This window comes from Natrix helvetica, assembly GCF_964273705.1.
Source record: "Natrix helvetica genome assembly, chromosome: Z".
NCBI lineage: Eukaryota > Metazoa > Chordata > Lepidosauria > Squamata > Natricidae > Natrix > Natrix helvetica.
Genome location: NC_138554.1, coordinates 59,940,259 through 59,955,555, shown reverse-complemented (window position 1 = coordinate 59,955,555; position 15,297 = coordinate 59,940,259). Strand labels below are relative to the sequence as shown.

At 47.6% G+C, this 15,297-nt stretch overlaps 1 protein-coding gene across 3 annotated transcripts in view; it reads right to left on the bottom strand.

The window, feature by feature from the left end:
• CENPC (centromere protein C) overlaps positions 1-15,297 on the bottom strand; it is a 70,573-nt gene that overhangs the window by 30,819 nt on the left and 24,457 nt on the right. For all 3 annotated transcript variants that reach the window (XM_081932981.1, XM_081932982.1, XM_081932983.1), the window contains one exon: positions 6,876-6,958. In XM_081932981.1, the coding sequence (XP_081789107.1) occupies positions 6,876-6,958 (83 nt within the window). The remainder of the gene's footprint in view (positions 1-6,875; positions 6,959-15,297) is intronic.

Sequence of the window (15,297 nt, the reverse complement as noted above, 5' to 3'; positions counted from 1 at the left end):
AAAAAACAGTCCCGTAGAAACAAGGAACAGTCAATTCCTGGGCTGGGGCTGGATGCTATCCCCACCTTATTAGAAGATTTGTATCAGGTAAGTTACCAATGTCCTTTCTCAATAAGGGTGGAGATAGCATCCATGCATGGAACATACCCAAACCGTACCATTCTCAAGTGTGGACAATTGATTGTTCCGAAAGTGAACCATCCAACTGAACAGCCAGCAGAACTAGTCTGCCAAAGGAAGTGTCTACAGATGCAAACTCATCAAGCTTGTAATTGTGGATGAAAGGGGACGGAGAGGCCCACGTAGCAGCTTTGCAAATCTCCTCCAGTGACGCTTGAGTCGCCCACACTGTCGTAGTGGCAGCGTCCTTGTAGAATGGGCCATTACCCCCGCTGCACCCTCTCCTGGCGTGAGTCATATGCTGCTGCTATGCAATGTCTGAACCACCTGTGGATAGTAGCCACTAAGACCTTTTGTCCAAGGGAAGAAGACTGGAATGAAATAAAAGGGCTTCTGATTGTCTGGTTTCTGCTGTTCGCTCAATGTAAATTTGCAGTGCCCGATGCACATTTAACTTGTGCCATTGGTGTTCCAATTCGTGTCTGGGAGAGGGACAAAAATCTGGCAACACTACCTCCTGTGTGCGGTGGAACCAGGAACCAACCTTCGGCATAAAAGAGGGATCCAGTCTAAGGACCACCCTGTCCGCATGGAACCTACAGAGGTCCTCCGGCATCGACAAAGCATGTAGTTCAGATATGCGCCTTGCTGACGTCACTGCCACTAGGAATGCTACCTTCCAGGTAAGTAATTGTAAGGACACCTCCTGAAGGGTTTCAAAGGGTGGATCTATCAGAGCCTCCAGGACCTTCGCCAGATCCCAGGTCGGATATCTATGCACTGCTGGAGGTCTTAAATTAACCGCCCCTTTAAGGAATCCCCGCACGTTGGGGTGATGTGACAGCGATTGTCTCCCACCCCAGGTCAGTACGCTGCTCAATGCAGCCACTTGTCTCCTAAGAGTGCTAGGTGCCAACCCCTTCTCCAGACCATCCTGGAGAAATTCCAGGACCTGAGGGATGGTGGAATTAACCGGCGAAATGTGTTTGGCCTCACACTGAGAAAATTTTTCCCAGGTGGCATTGTAGATGCGGATTGTTGACGATCTCCTGGAGGCTGGTATGGTGGAGATGCCCGGCGCGAGCTGCTCAATCGCCAAACTCAACTGCAGCCACTGGGGGTCTGGGTGTTCCAGGAAAACCTTGTCCAGTGGAATCCTCCAAGGTCTCTCCATGGACAGCGACTGCAGTAGGCAAACCAAGGGCGCCTCGGCCAGTGTGGTGCCAGAAGGATTACCTCCGTCCTGACTCAGATGACCTTGCAGATGACTCTGGGGAGGAGAGGGACCAGGGGGAAAGCATAGAGGAGACCCCTGGGCCAGGGGCTGTGAAGGGCATCCACTTCTTCCACTCCAGGTGTGTTGAACCTTGTGAAAAACCTCAGGAGCTGGGCACTGGCTGGGGTGGCAAACAGATCTACAATCAGGAGTCCGTACTGCTGCGTGATCTCCTGAAAAAGACAAGGATGCAGTCGCCATTCATCTTGGTCAACTGTAGCCCTGCTGAGCCAATCCACAGAGACATTAGCAGTGCCAGAAATATGCTCCGCCGAAATGGACAAGAGATTATCCTCTGCCCAGGAGACCAGGACTTCGGCCTCTGACATAAGACCCCAACCTCTTTTCCCCCTGACTATTAATGTGGGCATTAGCTGCCATATTGTCGGTCAGAATAAGGACATGCTGCCCTGAGATGGAATCCCGAAATTTCAACAGGGCCAACCTGATGGCCCGCAGTTCCAACTAGTTAATGTTTTGCTCTGCCTCCTCCTGGGACCATTGTCCTTGTGCCATTTGTGTCCCCATATAGGCACCCCAACCATACAGGCTAGCATCTGTGGTAACCATCACTCTTTCGAAAATCCTAAAATGACACCCCCTCTCAATGGCCAGTGACTTCCACTAGTAGAGAGATTGGCGAACCACCTGGGCTAAAGGCACTTTAGTCAAGGAAACACTGTGGTTAGACATCTGGTAGGGGAGGAGGAACCATTGTAATTCCCTTGTATGTAATCTAGCCCAGGGCACAATGGATATAGTAGAAACTCTTTTCCCCAATAGCTTGGAAAGTGTAGCCAGGGACACCCGGTGACTGCATAACACCTCTGTTACCATCTGCTTGAAGCTGTTAATGCGATCCTCTGAAAGGAAGACCTGACCTGCCTCAGTATCTATCCAAGCCCCTAAATGTAGAATACGAGTTGTGGGTGTAAAATGGCTCTTAGCTTCATTGATGGAAAACCCTTAACACATTCAACGTGAGATGGAGATCATCCAAAGCCCTGTTACTGGAGGTTGACTGTACCAATATGTCATGTAATAAAGTTGTACCCTCACAGGAATGGTTTGCAGGTGTGCCGCTAGAACCGCCAACACTTTAGTAAAAACTCGGGGCACAGACAAAAGGCCAAAAGGCAATGCTCTGAATTGATAATGATGGGATTAGTAACAAAAACGTAAAAATTGCCGATGCTGCCTCAGGATGGGCACATGCAAGTACGCCTCCATGAGGTCAATCGAAGTAAGAAAATCGCTTTCGCAAATACCTTCCAAAATGGTGATTAAAGAATGCATTTTAAAACATCTATACTTAACATACTTATTCAACCGTTTCAAATCTACAATAGCCCTCCACCCCCCTGAGGACTTTGGTATTACAAATAGAATGGAATAGAACCCATGGCCTGCTTGGTTCACAGGGACTTCCTGTATGGCTCTAATGTCCAGCAGGTGCTGGATGGCTGACTGCATGAGAAGTTGTCTCTGGGGGTTGCAAGAAACAGGGCAACGCAGGAAAAACTTTGGGGGAGGGGAAACAAACTCCAGGATCAGACCTAACCTGCCCGAGGCCTTAACCCAGGCATCAGTGGCTGTGGCTTCCCATTGATCAGCGAAAAAACGTAACCTGTCTCCAATGGGCAACAGTCCCTGAGAGGGATTAAGGTCTGCGGTAGTATCGGTTACCATCTCCCCGAAAGGGACGCTTAGATTGGTTACCCCTCTGCTGCTGATACTGCTATTGCCTAGGCCGCTGAAAGAATCCTCCCTGTGGGCAATAACCCGAGGGAGAGTACTCCAGTTGCCGAGTGGGGCCCCCATATTCCTGGGCCCGAAAGGGCTGCCTTCTAGGGTAGGGTGTCGAGCGTGAGAACCCCCTTTTGGGGCTAGAGGGAAGAATTTTGCATTTATCCTTACCCTCTATCAACAGGGGAGTGAGAGAATCCCCAAATAGTCCCCCTCCCGCATATGGCTCAGATGCCCGGCACATTTATGTTTGACATCCGTTTGCCACTGCCGCAGCCACAGAAGTCTGTGTGAGGCTACCGATGATGCCATTATCCTGGAGGTGAACTGAGTAGTGCTCAAAGTGACGCCTGAGGTAAACTGCACAACAGCTACAATTTTATTTAAGTCCTGATGGGTTCTTGCATCCCCGGCCGGGATTCGCTCTTGCAGCTGTTGTAGGCAGCAAAAGCTAGAGCGGGAGAAAAAGGATGCCACCATTGAGGCCCGTACCACCAGGCAGCTGCCTGGTGGCCCCATTGGAGGACTTGTTCTCCGGCTTGAGGATATCTTCTTGCGCCCCTGGCATGGTAGTGTTAGTGTACAGAGCGGCTATCTGGGCATCAATTGTGGGCCACAGCAGTGACTTGTCAATAGTCTCGGCGATGTTATAAAAACACCTGTCATTGGCTGAGTGAGCCAGCCCAGATGTGGGGGTGGACCATTGTCGACAAATCGTGTCCACAAACAGTTGTGGAGCCTGGATAACATCAGCTTCCATCTTTTGTTCGGTAAACCAAACACTGGTTGACTGAGCCTGCGGAGGGGGCTCCTTTGCCATTTGATCCCCTATCAAAGAGGATGCCTTGGCCTTGCACAATAGTGGGGTAAACAAGTTGGACGGAAAGGGACCGGTGTAGGTGGGTTTGTCGGGAATAGGCTCCTCCTCTTCTGACAGGTCAGCCTCCCTGATCTCCCCTTCTTCCAAGGCTTGAGAGGGGCAGTGGTCAGGCTCAGGTGGTGGAGGTTGGGCCGTAGGAGCAGCCCCCCTCCCCTGTGAAGGGTGTTGCCTGAGGAAGTCCCACCAGTGGGCCTGCGGCCTTTTCCTTCAACCCTGCCGCAATGCCCTGTTTTATAGCCTCTGCTATAATGTCTTGGAACCTCGATGACATGGTTGGTGTATCTAGAGAGGTATACAAGGTCGCTAAGGGGTCACGGTCCCTTCCGGATGTAGGCCAGCCGCTGTAGGGGTGAAGGTTGCCTCTGCGCTGCTACCCTGCCAACGAGTTTCAGAATTGCCCCAAAGAAACAGGGAGGATCAGCACAAAACGGCAACTGCAATGTGGCACCACCCACCTTTCAAAATAGTGTTCGCGACTTTTTAAGCCTGGGCCTTTTAAGCGCTCCGCGGGCTGCACTGCCGGTCTCGGTGCTTCGGTGCTTGTCTGCCTGCTGTCTGAGGAGCTTCTCATGGCTCCGCGGCCTCCTGCCTTGTCCCACGCTTCCGTGCCTCCTCCAAAGCCACGCTGTGAACCAGTAAGTGGGGGCGCGTTTAATCTGTGCTGCCCTGCCGCTGTGCGGCAAAAGGGCTTCTTCCCTGAACTCCGGAGGCTGTTAAGGCCCAGGAGACAATCGCCTCAGTAGCAACAGCAATTCATTTTTCTGTGAGGCATTCGAATCAGCGTGGGGAAGGATTAGCTCCCTGTCAGAACGAGGGAGAGTAGTGCGCGTGCGAGCCTGTAGCCAGCAGCCTTGTCAGCAGCCAGACTTTAGAGCCCTGGATCTGGCAGTACTCACAGTCAATGCAAGCAGGAATTGTCCAATTATTCAGATTAATCATAGCAACATATATCAGTGATGGAATGGATAACACAACCATCCCAGAGTGTACTGAGTTGGCAACTGGGTGGTACTACTAATGGAGGCGGGTTATATAGTGGGTTGATTAATTAGTAATCAGACTCAGTCCAATCAGAGCACGGACAGTGTCAACCCATGCATGGATGCTATCTCCACCCTTATTGAGAATGCAGCTTCTTTTGAGGCTTGCAATCATAATAAGAGCAAAAAAGCCACCACTAACTAAAGATTTGATATCATTCCTCCCTCAGGGAATACATATATATCATTCAAAGCCCATATTGAAAGAAATCACTGAAATCAGTCCAATTACTTAAAAAAATTAGAACATTCTTTTTTCAAAACAAATTTCACAGGGTTTCCTTTGTTCATATGACATGACTTGTATTTTCAGGGGGCCACCTGTAGTTTGCCCATTAGGCTAACAATAACAGAGAGAACTTTTCTCACACAATCACAGTTGAATAAGCTAGAGCTTCTCTAATTAAAAGCTGGTCAATATCATTATTGCTAATGTTACGCTTTTTAAAAATCTATGCATTAAATAAAACTATAATATACCGTATTTTTCAGAGTGAAAGACGCATTTTTTCCCTCAAAAGAGGCTGAAAATCTGGGTGCGTCTTATACACTGAATACAGCATTTTTTGCCTCCCGAAACCCTATCCCCTTCACCAAAATGGCTGTGCATAGCTTTTAGGAGGTTTTCAGAGTGCTCATGGGAGCTGGGGAGGGCAGAAATGAGCAAAAAATGGACCTTTCTTTTGCTTGATTTTGCCCCCCAGCCCCCAGGAGCACTCTATAATCCCCCTAAAGGCTATCTATGCCCTTTTCCCTTCCTCCCTCCCTCCTTCTCTCTCTCTCTCTCTCACTTACTCACTTACTCACTCACTTTTACATTTTAAAACCTCTTTTCTCTTCCTGAACCGGCAGGGGAAAACACTTTTGAAAAAAAAGTTTCTGACGAAGCTTCTGTCGGGAGAACAGGTTCAGGGGTGTGGCCAGGCCACCATTACTATTGGTCCTAACTGGTACGCCAGATTTTCACTTCCTCTTCTGGCATACCATATCGTACCAGGAGGAACCCACCTCTGATGTACAGGAAATACAGAGCTGTGGTGGCACAGTGGTTAGAGTGCAGTACTGCAGGCTATTTCTGCTGATCATTGGCTGCCAGCAGTTTGGCAGATCGAATCTCACCAGGCTCAAGGTTGACTCATCCTTCCATCCTTCCAAGGTGGGTAAAATGAGGACCCAGATTGTTGGGCACAATATGCTGACTCTGTAAACTGTTTAGAGGGCTGTAATGCACTGTGAAGCAGTATATAAGTCTAAATGCTAGTGCTAGGATCAGGATGCGCTAATTCTTCTGCATTAAAAACCCCAAATCACAAAAATATGGTTTAAATCATATAAATTACAAAATATTTATTACTTACGATATACTGACATATTTAATAGATTAATTATTTGTAAAATAGATAAGCATGAATCAAGTTATTCCAAAATAAGATTCTATAATATCAAGTATAGCTTTAAAACACAGCATAATGGTAGTTTATAAAACATTTATGCCTCTGTTAAGAAAAGGGAACAGATGGAAAATCAATCATAGGCTTACTAATACTCAAAGACCTAAGTTCAGCATTCATATCTGAAATGTTTAAAACGTGCAACATCCCACAATTTTGGTTACAATTTGCTTAGGATCAGAACCAATAATGTGAAAACCTATGAAATGAAATTTGCTTGGTCTACACATAATAGTAAGAATAATGCATAGACCACGCCCCAAATAAAACCACACAATCGTAACAATTTATATGAAACACAGTAGTATCCAATCCTACATAGAAAATAAAACAAAACATAAATATTAACTTTGACAAGTTACCTGAATCAGAATCATCCGTATTAAATTGATTCAATTCTCTTCTAAACATTTCATTACTATGAAGTGGTAGTAGTAGTGGGTCACTAAAAAAAAAGTTTAGATCAGATTAAATCATTACATTAGTAAATTATACCACCTTATGTAGCTATAAATCAGGGAACAGAACGTCTCCATGTATAATACTCTATTTATGGAGTGATAATTGTTTATCTTCCCAAGCTGTTTTTCTTTTAAAAGGGCAGGACAAAAATCAAATACAAAAAATGGTATCAGCAGGCTTATGTCCTAAGAGGACAGTGCAATACTGAATCTATTTCTCTGACATTGCTTTCCCTAAAAATTACTCCAGAATGTTCCGTATGATTCTAAACCAATGTTTTTCAAATGTAACAACTCTAAGATCTGGGATTTCAACTCTACAAATTCCACAGCCAGTGTGAAGCAGTTTCATCAGAGAAAATGTTTACTTGGATTATGTGGCACATTCACCATTTTTTCATCCTAGATTCTTGAATATGTTTTATGTTACTATGAATCAGACATGGGGAATAATATTCAGAAACAAATACTTTCCATAGAAAATCGGCACATATTTACTGTACACATAATAGTATCTCAGAGAAATATTTTTAATTCAGTGAATAAAATACAGTACTTTTCAGAGTAAAAGATGGACCTTTCCCCCCCTAAAAGAGTATGGAAATGTTGATGTGTCTTATACGTCAAATACAACCATTTTTTTGGCTTCAGAAGCCAGTGGGGTGCAACCAGGATGGCTTCCACTTGATCTGCAATTACCTTTCTGACCACCCTTAAAATGAGAGATAGAGGGGGAAAGGCATAAAGAAGTTATTGTGGCCAGTGATTGCGTAGGGCATCCGTGCCCTACGCCCCTGCTGTCCAAAACTGCGAGAAAAGTCTCAGCAACTGAGAGTTTGCTGGGGTGGCAAAAAGATCCACCATCGGGTGGCCGAATCTCTGTATTATGGTCTGAAACAGCTCTGGCTGCAGGCGCCAACCATGGCCCTGCTCAGCCAATCCGCTTGCACATTAGCAGTGCCAGAAATGTGTTCTGCGCGGGGGGAGATTACGTAGTTCTCCGCCCAGAGCCCCAACCACTCCCCCTCATGCATCAACGTCTTGGCGTGGGTGCCGCTCTGATGGTTCAAATGTACCTTGGTGGCTACATTGTCCATCAACAGCAGAACATAATGCCCAGAAACTTGCTGTTGGAAGCGATGGAGGGCCAGGTGGGCAGCCCAGGGCTCCAGCCAATTGATGCTATTCTCCAGTTCATCATGAGACCAATGGCCCTGGGTAAATTGAGTCTGGAGATGGACGCTCCAGCTGAATAGGCTGGTGTCTGAGGTGACTGTGACTAGGTTGGGCTCCTTGAACAATGTCCCCTTTCTCATGGCCAAGGAAGTCCACCAATGAAGTAAATGGATGACTTTGCGAGGTACCCGTATGGTCGAATTGGACGTGCTGATTTGGATCCACTGATGCGGAAGCAGAAACCATTGGAGTGGCCGAGAATAAAGATGAGCCCATGGCACTATCTCTATACAGGATATCATCTTCCCCAGCAGACAATATCAAGGGCATGGCTGGGTGAGAATAGACCTGGATCACCAGTGCCTCTATGCTGTTGAGGCTCCTGGGAGAGGAACACCGTGGAGAGGGTGGTGTCTATCACTGCTCCCATGTGCAGGAGTCGGTGGCTGAGAAGAAGATGGCTTCTCTCCACATTGACAGAAAAGCTGTGGTCCTTAAGTGACTGGATCGTGATGCGGAGATCCCGTAGCACCTGACAGTGGGATGACAATTGAATAAGGATGTCATTCTGGTAACATTGCATGTGGATGGGGACCACCCTGAGCCGCACTGCAATCACTGCCAACAACTTGGTAAATGTCCTAGGAGCCAATGAGAGGCCGAAGGGAAGGGCTCTGTACTAGAAATGATGGTTGGCAAAGCAAAACCTGAGAAACTGGGATGGGCAAATCAGAATATGTAGATAAGCTTCCTTGAGGTCTATGGAGGTAAGAAGGCCCCCTTCTCGGATGCAGGCAAGGATGGAACGGAGGAACTGCATCTTGAAGCACTTGTACGCTATATGCCTGTTGAGACATTTTAGTTCTAATATCGCTTTCCACTCCCCTGAACTTTTGGGGACAAGAAAAAGTATGGAATAAAAACCTGTACCCTTGTGACCTGCTAGAAGCAGCTCTATGGCCCTGATCTCCATCAGATGCCTAATTTCCACCTCCATGAGATCCTTCCTGACTGCGTTTCTTGGGGTAGGGCATCAATGAAGTGAGGAGGGGCTGGGGTAACAAACTCTAAGGTGAGACATAACCTCACGGTTTGGAGCACCCACACATTCATGGTGAATGCCTCCTATTGCGTCGTAAATAACTGCAGCCGACTATCAATGGGAGTGTTTAGGCGGGAGTCACTTGGACTTCCTAAAGGGTCTAGTGCTGGCCTCTTAGAATGATCTCCTGAAATAAGGCTGCTGTTGTTGCCTGTCCCTGTCCCTGAAGGAACGTCTGTCGTGGGAATGCTTCAGCCCCCTGGGAGTAGGATCGCTGATACTGGATGGCAGGGAACCCAGTGTTAGCTGCACGAAATGGCTCCCTGCGAGGGTAAGGAGAAGACCTACAGTCAGCCCTTCTAAGGTTAGATGGAAGAACCTTCTTCTTGTCCCTAGTCTCAACCAAAACTGCATCAAGAGCATCCCCAAACAGATTCCCGTCGTTAAACGGAGCCGATGCCAACTGCCATTTAGACCTAATGTTGGCCTGCCAGAGGTGAAGTCAGGCCAGGCGCCAAGAAGTTACATTGGCGGCAAAGGCCCTAGAGACAAATTTGGCAGCATTTAAGATGGCATCAGCCGAGAACTCCATGGCTGCCGCCATCTTATTAATGTCTTGGCAGAGCCTGGTGTCCTCCGGGGGAATCCTGGCCAACACCTGATGAAAAAGGATGTGGCCGTAGTAGCCTTAAACGGCCATGCGGAGGCTAGATGGGCCTTTCGGAGAATGGCTTCTGCTTTTCTATCCTCTACTTTCAATCCTTCCATGACATCAGAAGGGGTGAGAGCTGAAGATGGAAGGGATGCTACAAGAGCATCGATCTTGGGCCACTGAAGGAGCTCCTTTAGCTCAGGCACAACTGAATGTTTGTCACTCTTGCTAGGGGAAACAACAGAGCCAGGCTGAGCCCATTGGCATTTGATTACATCCATGAATAACTTGGGGGATAGAATGGAATCCTGAGCGGCTGCAGGCACAGTGAACAGCCGTTCACCTGGATCCTGCGGTTCCTTGCTGGGAGAAACATCCACTCCCACTCCGCCCAATTTGGTGACCGACCTGGCCTTGTACAGGATGGACTTGAACAGAGTTGGGGTGAACAATCCTATAAATGCTGGCTTGTTGGCAGCCATACCCTCATCCTCCAATAATTCCTGGTCATCAACCTCTCCCTCCTCCAGCTCGGAGTCATTGCTGTGGTCAAACAGACAGGGAGATGGATGACCCTGAATATTACGGCACCCTTCCTCTGCAGACCCCTGGCCCCTAGCAGACAAACTCGGTTGGGACGGGGCCGGCTGATCCCAGTGCTGGAAGGCAGCCTCTACATCCTGAACAATTGCCTCTGCAATGTAATCGCGCATCTCCTGCATGATAGTGGAAGTGTGATGTGCAATGGGTGTCACAGTCAGAGGGGGAGAAGCCAAGGTAGTAGGCAGAGGTTCTCCAAGGAAAGGCACTGAAGAAACTTCCACAGCCGGAAAACAGTCAAAAGGAGGGAAAGACTCCTCAAAACAGAATGGACCCGCAGTCGAAGGATCCGGAACATCTGGAGACAGGTGGTGTTGCCCACTGTTGGAAGAAGGAGGTGACTCATGAATGACCGCTGAATCACTGGCCTGTAGGAGGGAAGCCTGTTGAGCCTTGGTGAATTGCTTGTCCAGAGCCTTCTGGATCCTGATGGAATGCTTGTTTTTAGCCGATGACGACTTCTTTGCAGAAATATGCTTGGTCTTGGCCTTGGTTTTTCCAGCCCCTGTCTGGTGTCAGCCATCTTGAACACTGCTGTAGAGGTAACTGTAGCCTTAACTGTAGCTACTGCTGCTGCAGCTTGCTGTTGCTGCTGCTTCAGCCCTACACCAATCTCGTTGTATTTAAGTACAATGACAATAAAGATTATACTTGCACACAAATCAGATGTTGTATAAACTGAAACAGATGTGCTTCAACCTAGAGCCCCAGGATGTAACTGAGTTCTCAAGACAGTGACCCAGGGGATAGGCCATAGCAGGTGAATAATAATAGGCCCTCAGGAACTCCAGAGGTTCCGGTCGGCTTACAGGGCTTTTAATCTGCCCAAAAACAAACGCAAACTTCAGCCTGGTGCACAGAAAAGCAGGGTATACGAGGGAAGAGTGAGTAATCCAGAGCAGCAGACTGAAAATCCCTGTGAGCTAGCCAGCTGCTCTACCAGGGCTACCCACAAGTAAGATCATTCCCAAGGCTCGTGGCCGTCCAACAAGGTCAGAGCCTCTCACAGCAGCCACTAGAACATGCAAATAAAATGGCAGCCATGCTCAAAATGGTGACCACAGTCAATCCAAAATGGTGGCTGTCACAAAATGGCCAATCGGCAAACAGCTAAAACTCCCAAAATGGCAACCAGAGAAGCACCGATGAAAAGGGAAGCAGCTGACAGCAATCTCAATGCCAGCCTGATTTCGCTCTCACCAGAAGTCCCATCGCTATGATAGGATAGGATAGATATAGATAGTTAATATAGGTAGTCTTCGACTAACAACAGCTTCTTTTAGTGAATGTTTAAAGTTACAACGGCACTGAAAAAAAGTGACTTGTGGCTGTTTTTCACACTTACGACCGTTGAAGCATCTTCATGGTTACGTGATCAAAATTCAGACATTGGCAACTGACTCATATTTATGATGGTTGCAGTGTCATGTGATTACTTTTTGTAATCTTCTGATAAGCAAAGTCAATGGAGAAGCTAGATTCATTTACAACGGTGTCACTAACTTAACAACTTCAGTGAATGATTTAGCAACTGTGGCGAGAAAGTTCATAACATGGGACATTTACTTAACAAGTGTCTTATTTAGCAACAGAAATTTGGGACTCAATTGTGGTCATAAGTTAAGGATTACTTGTATTTTCATGTAACAAAGTCCTATATAGCTGACTGGTCTGAAAGATATAAAGGTAAAGGTTGCCCTTGCACATATGTGCTAATGATTCCCAACTCTAGGGGGTGGTGTTCATCTCCATTTCAAAGCTGAAGAGCCAGCACTGTCCAAAGACATCTATGTAGTCATGTGACTGGCATGACTAAATGCCGAAGGCACACGGAGCACTGCTACCTTCCCACCAGTGGTCCCTATTTTTCTACTTGCATTTTTATATGCTTTCGAACTGCTAGGTTGGCAGAATCTGGGACAAGTAACGGGAACTCACTCTGTTATGCGACACTAGGGATTCAAACCCTGAACTGGCGACTTTTCTGATTGACAAGCTCAGCGTCTTAGCCACTGAGCAACTGTGTTCCTTTGAAAGATATACCAAGCTACAACTGATGCAATTAGATTACAACATGGCATAATTTATCCTATAGATATTAAATCTTGCTAACAGATCTATCTGCTTTTCAGTCTGTGGCCAAGCCATGTTTAAGACCTAACTAGCAGGTTACCTCAAAAAATAATTTTCCAAGGCCTGCAATATGAATATAAGGCTTTTCCAATGGCACCCATTACAATATTCCAAATCAATACTGATGTTTGTAGTGCCAAGATTGCACAGAAGAGCAACAAAGATGATTAAGGGACTAGAGGATAAAACATACAAAGAACAGTTGTAGGAATCAGGTATGTATAGTTTAATGAAAAGAAGGGGTCATACGATAGCAGTGATCTAATATTTAAAGGGCTACCAAAAAGAAGAGGTAGTTAACTATTTTCCAAAGTACCCAAAGCTCAGGAGCAATGGATAGAAACTAATCAAGGAGAAAACCAAGCTAGAACTACCATATTTTTCGGAGTATGAGACACACCGGAGTACAAGACCCATCAAGATTTTGAAGAGGCAATTTTTTTAAAAAGATTTTTGCCCTTCCCCATCCCCAGGAGCACTCTGCAGGCTTCCCAAACCCTCTGAAAACTGAGGCATGCAGAGTTTTGGAGGCCTGCAAAGTGCTTCTGGGGGCTGGGGAGGGCAAAAAAGCAATGTGTGGGGGCTCGATCACCCTAAAGGGTAAGGCTTTTATTGATCTCAAATCCGCTTTTCACTCCCCTACGGCAGGGGATGACTAAACATATCTCTCTGTGCTTTATTTTTTCCCCCTTCCCTCTGACCAGCGACCACGCAGAGCCGCTTGACCAAAGAAATGGCAGTCGGCTAACTTCTTCTTTTCAATGAGGAGAGAAAGACACGTGGGGGCTGCTGAACGGCCATTGCTGTGTTCAACCGGGAACGGCCCATTGGGTAAGGAGGGGTGGGGATCCCTTACATTTGGATTAACGGTTCCTCGTGGTGGTTCCTGAGCAGCAAAAGGAAAGCCCAAAGAACACGACCTGGCAAGGCTGTCTCCTTGAAAAACCGGGCTTGTTAACAGCCCTCTTCGCAACCCCGCTTCCTTAGGCTTAGTGCAAAAGCAGGTGCCAGGCTCCCAGCTACCATATCTCTTTGCTGCATGACAGATCCAGGCAGATTGGAGGTGGGGGGTGGAGGAAGAGAAGAGGAACAGTGTCCTGTCCAGGAAAGCTTTTCTCAGGACACTATATTGGGAAGTTAAAAACCTGGAATAGAATACAATCAAGCTCCCGAGATCACTTCGCTGCCACCTCAAAACGCTGTTACTGCAATCTCAGCCGCCTGGAACTGCCTGAGAAGGGGCAGGTGAAGTGGGCTCTGCAGAGATTGCTGTAACAGCATTTTTTGGTGGCAGCACAGCGATCCAAAGCCAAAGCCTTTGAATTAAGCTTGATTATACCCCATTCCAGGTTTTTAACTTTCCAATATAGCATCTCTGAGGCACCTCTCATTTGCAAGAGAAGGAGGAGAGTAGCATATACAAAAGCTTCTAAGTAACTGGGAAAGAAAGCCATGCTTGGAACCTTTCAAAAACCACTGGCCGAAAAGCATGGTTTTCTTTCCCAGTTACTCAGAGGCTGTGGTATATGCCATCCTCCTCCTGCAAACGAGAGGTGCCTCAGAGACGCTAGATTTCTCAGGAAGCTAGATTGGGAAGTTAAAAACCTGGAATGGGGTACAATTTATTTATTTATTTATTTATTATTTTGACTTCTTAGTCGCCCCCTCTCCCCCAAGGGACTCAGGGCGACGTACACCAGCAGCGGTTCCAACGATACAATATGGAGGAGGTGGAACAATAAATAAATAAATTACAATAATTTAAAACAATTAAAACCCCAATGATAGTTAAAGTTAAAAATTAAAATTAAAAATGCCCAAGAGGTGGAGAAGCTCTAAATTAAGCCAGGCCGCCTAGTCGGAACAGGTGGGTCTTAAGTTTCGTGCGGAAGGAGCGGAGGTCAGTCGTTGTCCTAATGTCTGGGGGGAGGTCATTCCAAAGGGTAGGGCCCATCACAGAGAAGGCCCTATTCCTGGGCGCCGCCCTCTGACACTCTCTGGAGGACGGCACCCGGAGAAGTCCCTCCCTGTGCGAGCGAAGAGGTCGCAGGGATGTGTGGGGCAGAACGCGATCCCGAAGGTAACTAGGCCCTGTGCCATGGAGCGCTTTAAAGATGGTAACTAACACCTTGAAGCGCACCCGGGAGACCACAGGAAGCCAGTGCAGCTCGCGCAGGAGAGGTGTTATATGGGAGAACCTCGTTCTCCCCATAATTACCCGCGCGGCTGCATTATGGACCAACTGCAATCTCCGGACGCACCTCAAGGGGAGCCCCATGTAGAGAGCATTGCAGTAGTCCAGGCGGGACGTCACCAGCGTGTGAGTGACTGTGCGCAGGGCATCCCGGTCCAAAAGGGGTCGCAATTGGCGCACCAGGTGAACCTGGTGGAACGCCCCCCTCGCCACGGCTGCCACATGGTCATCCATAGCCAGCCGGACATCTAGGAGGACGCCCAAATTGTGCGCCCGTTCCACCGGGGCTAATTGCTCGTCCCCGATGGCCAGAGATGGAATGTACTGGTTGAACCGGGAAGCCGGAAGCCACAGCCACTCTGTCTTGGAGGGGTTGAGCTTGAGCCTGTTGTCCCCCATCCAGACCCGCACGGCTTCCAGACACCGGGATATCACTTCGACGGCCTCGTTGGGGTGGTTTGGGGTGGAAATGTACAGCTGCGTGTCGTCAGCGTACAGATGGTATCCCACCCCAAAACCATGGATG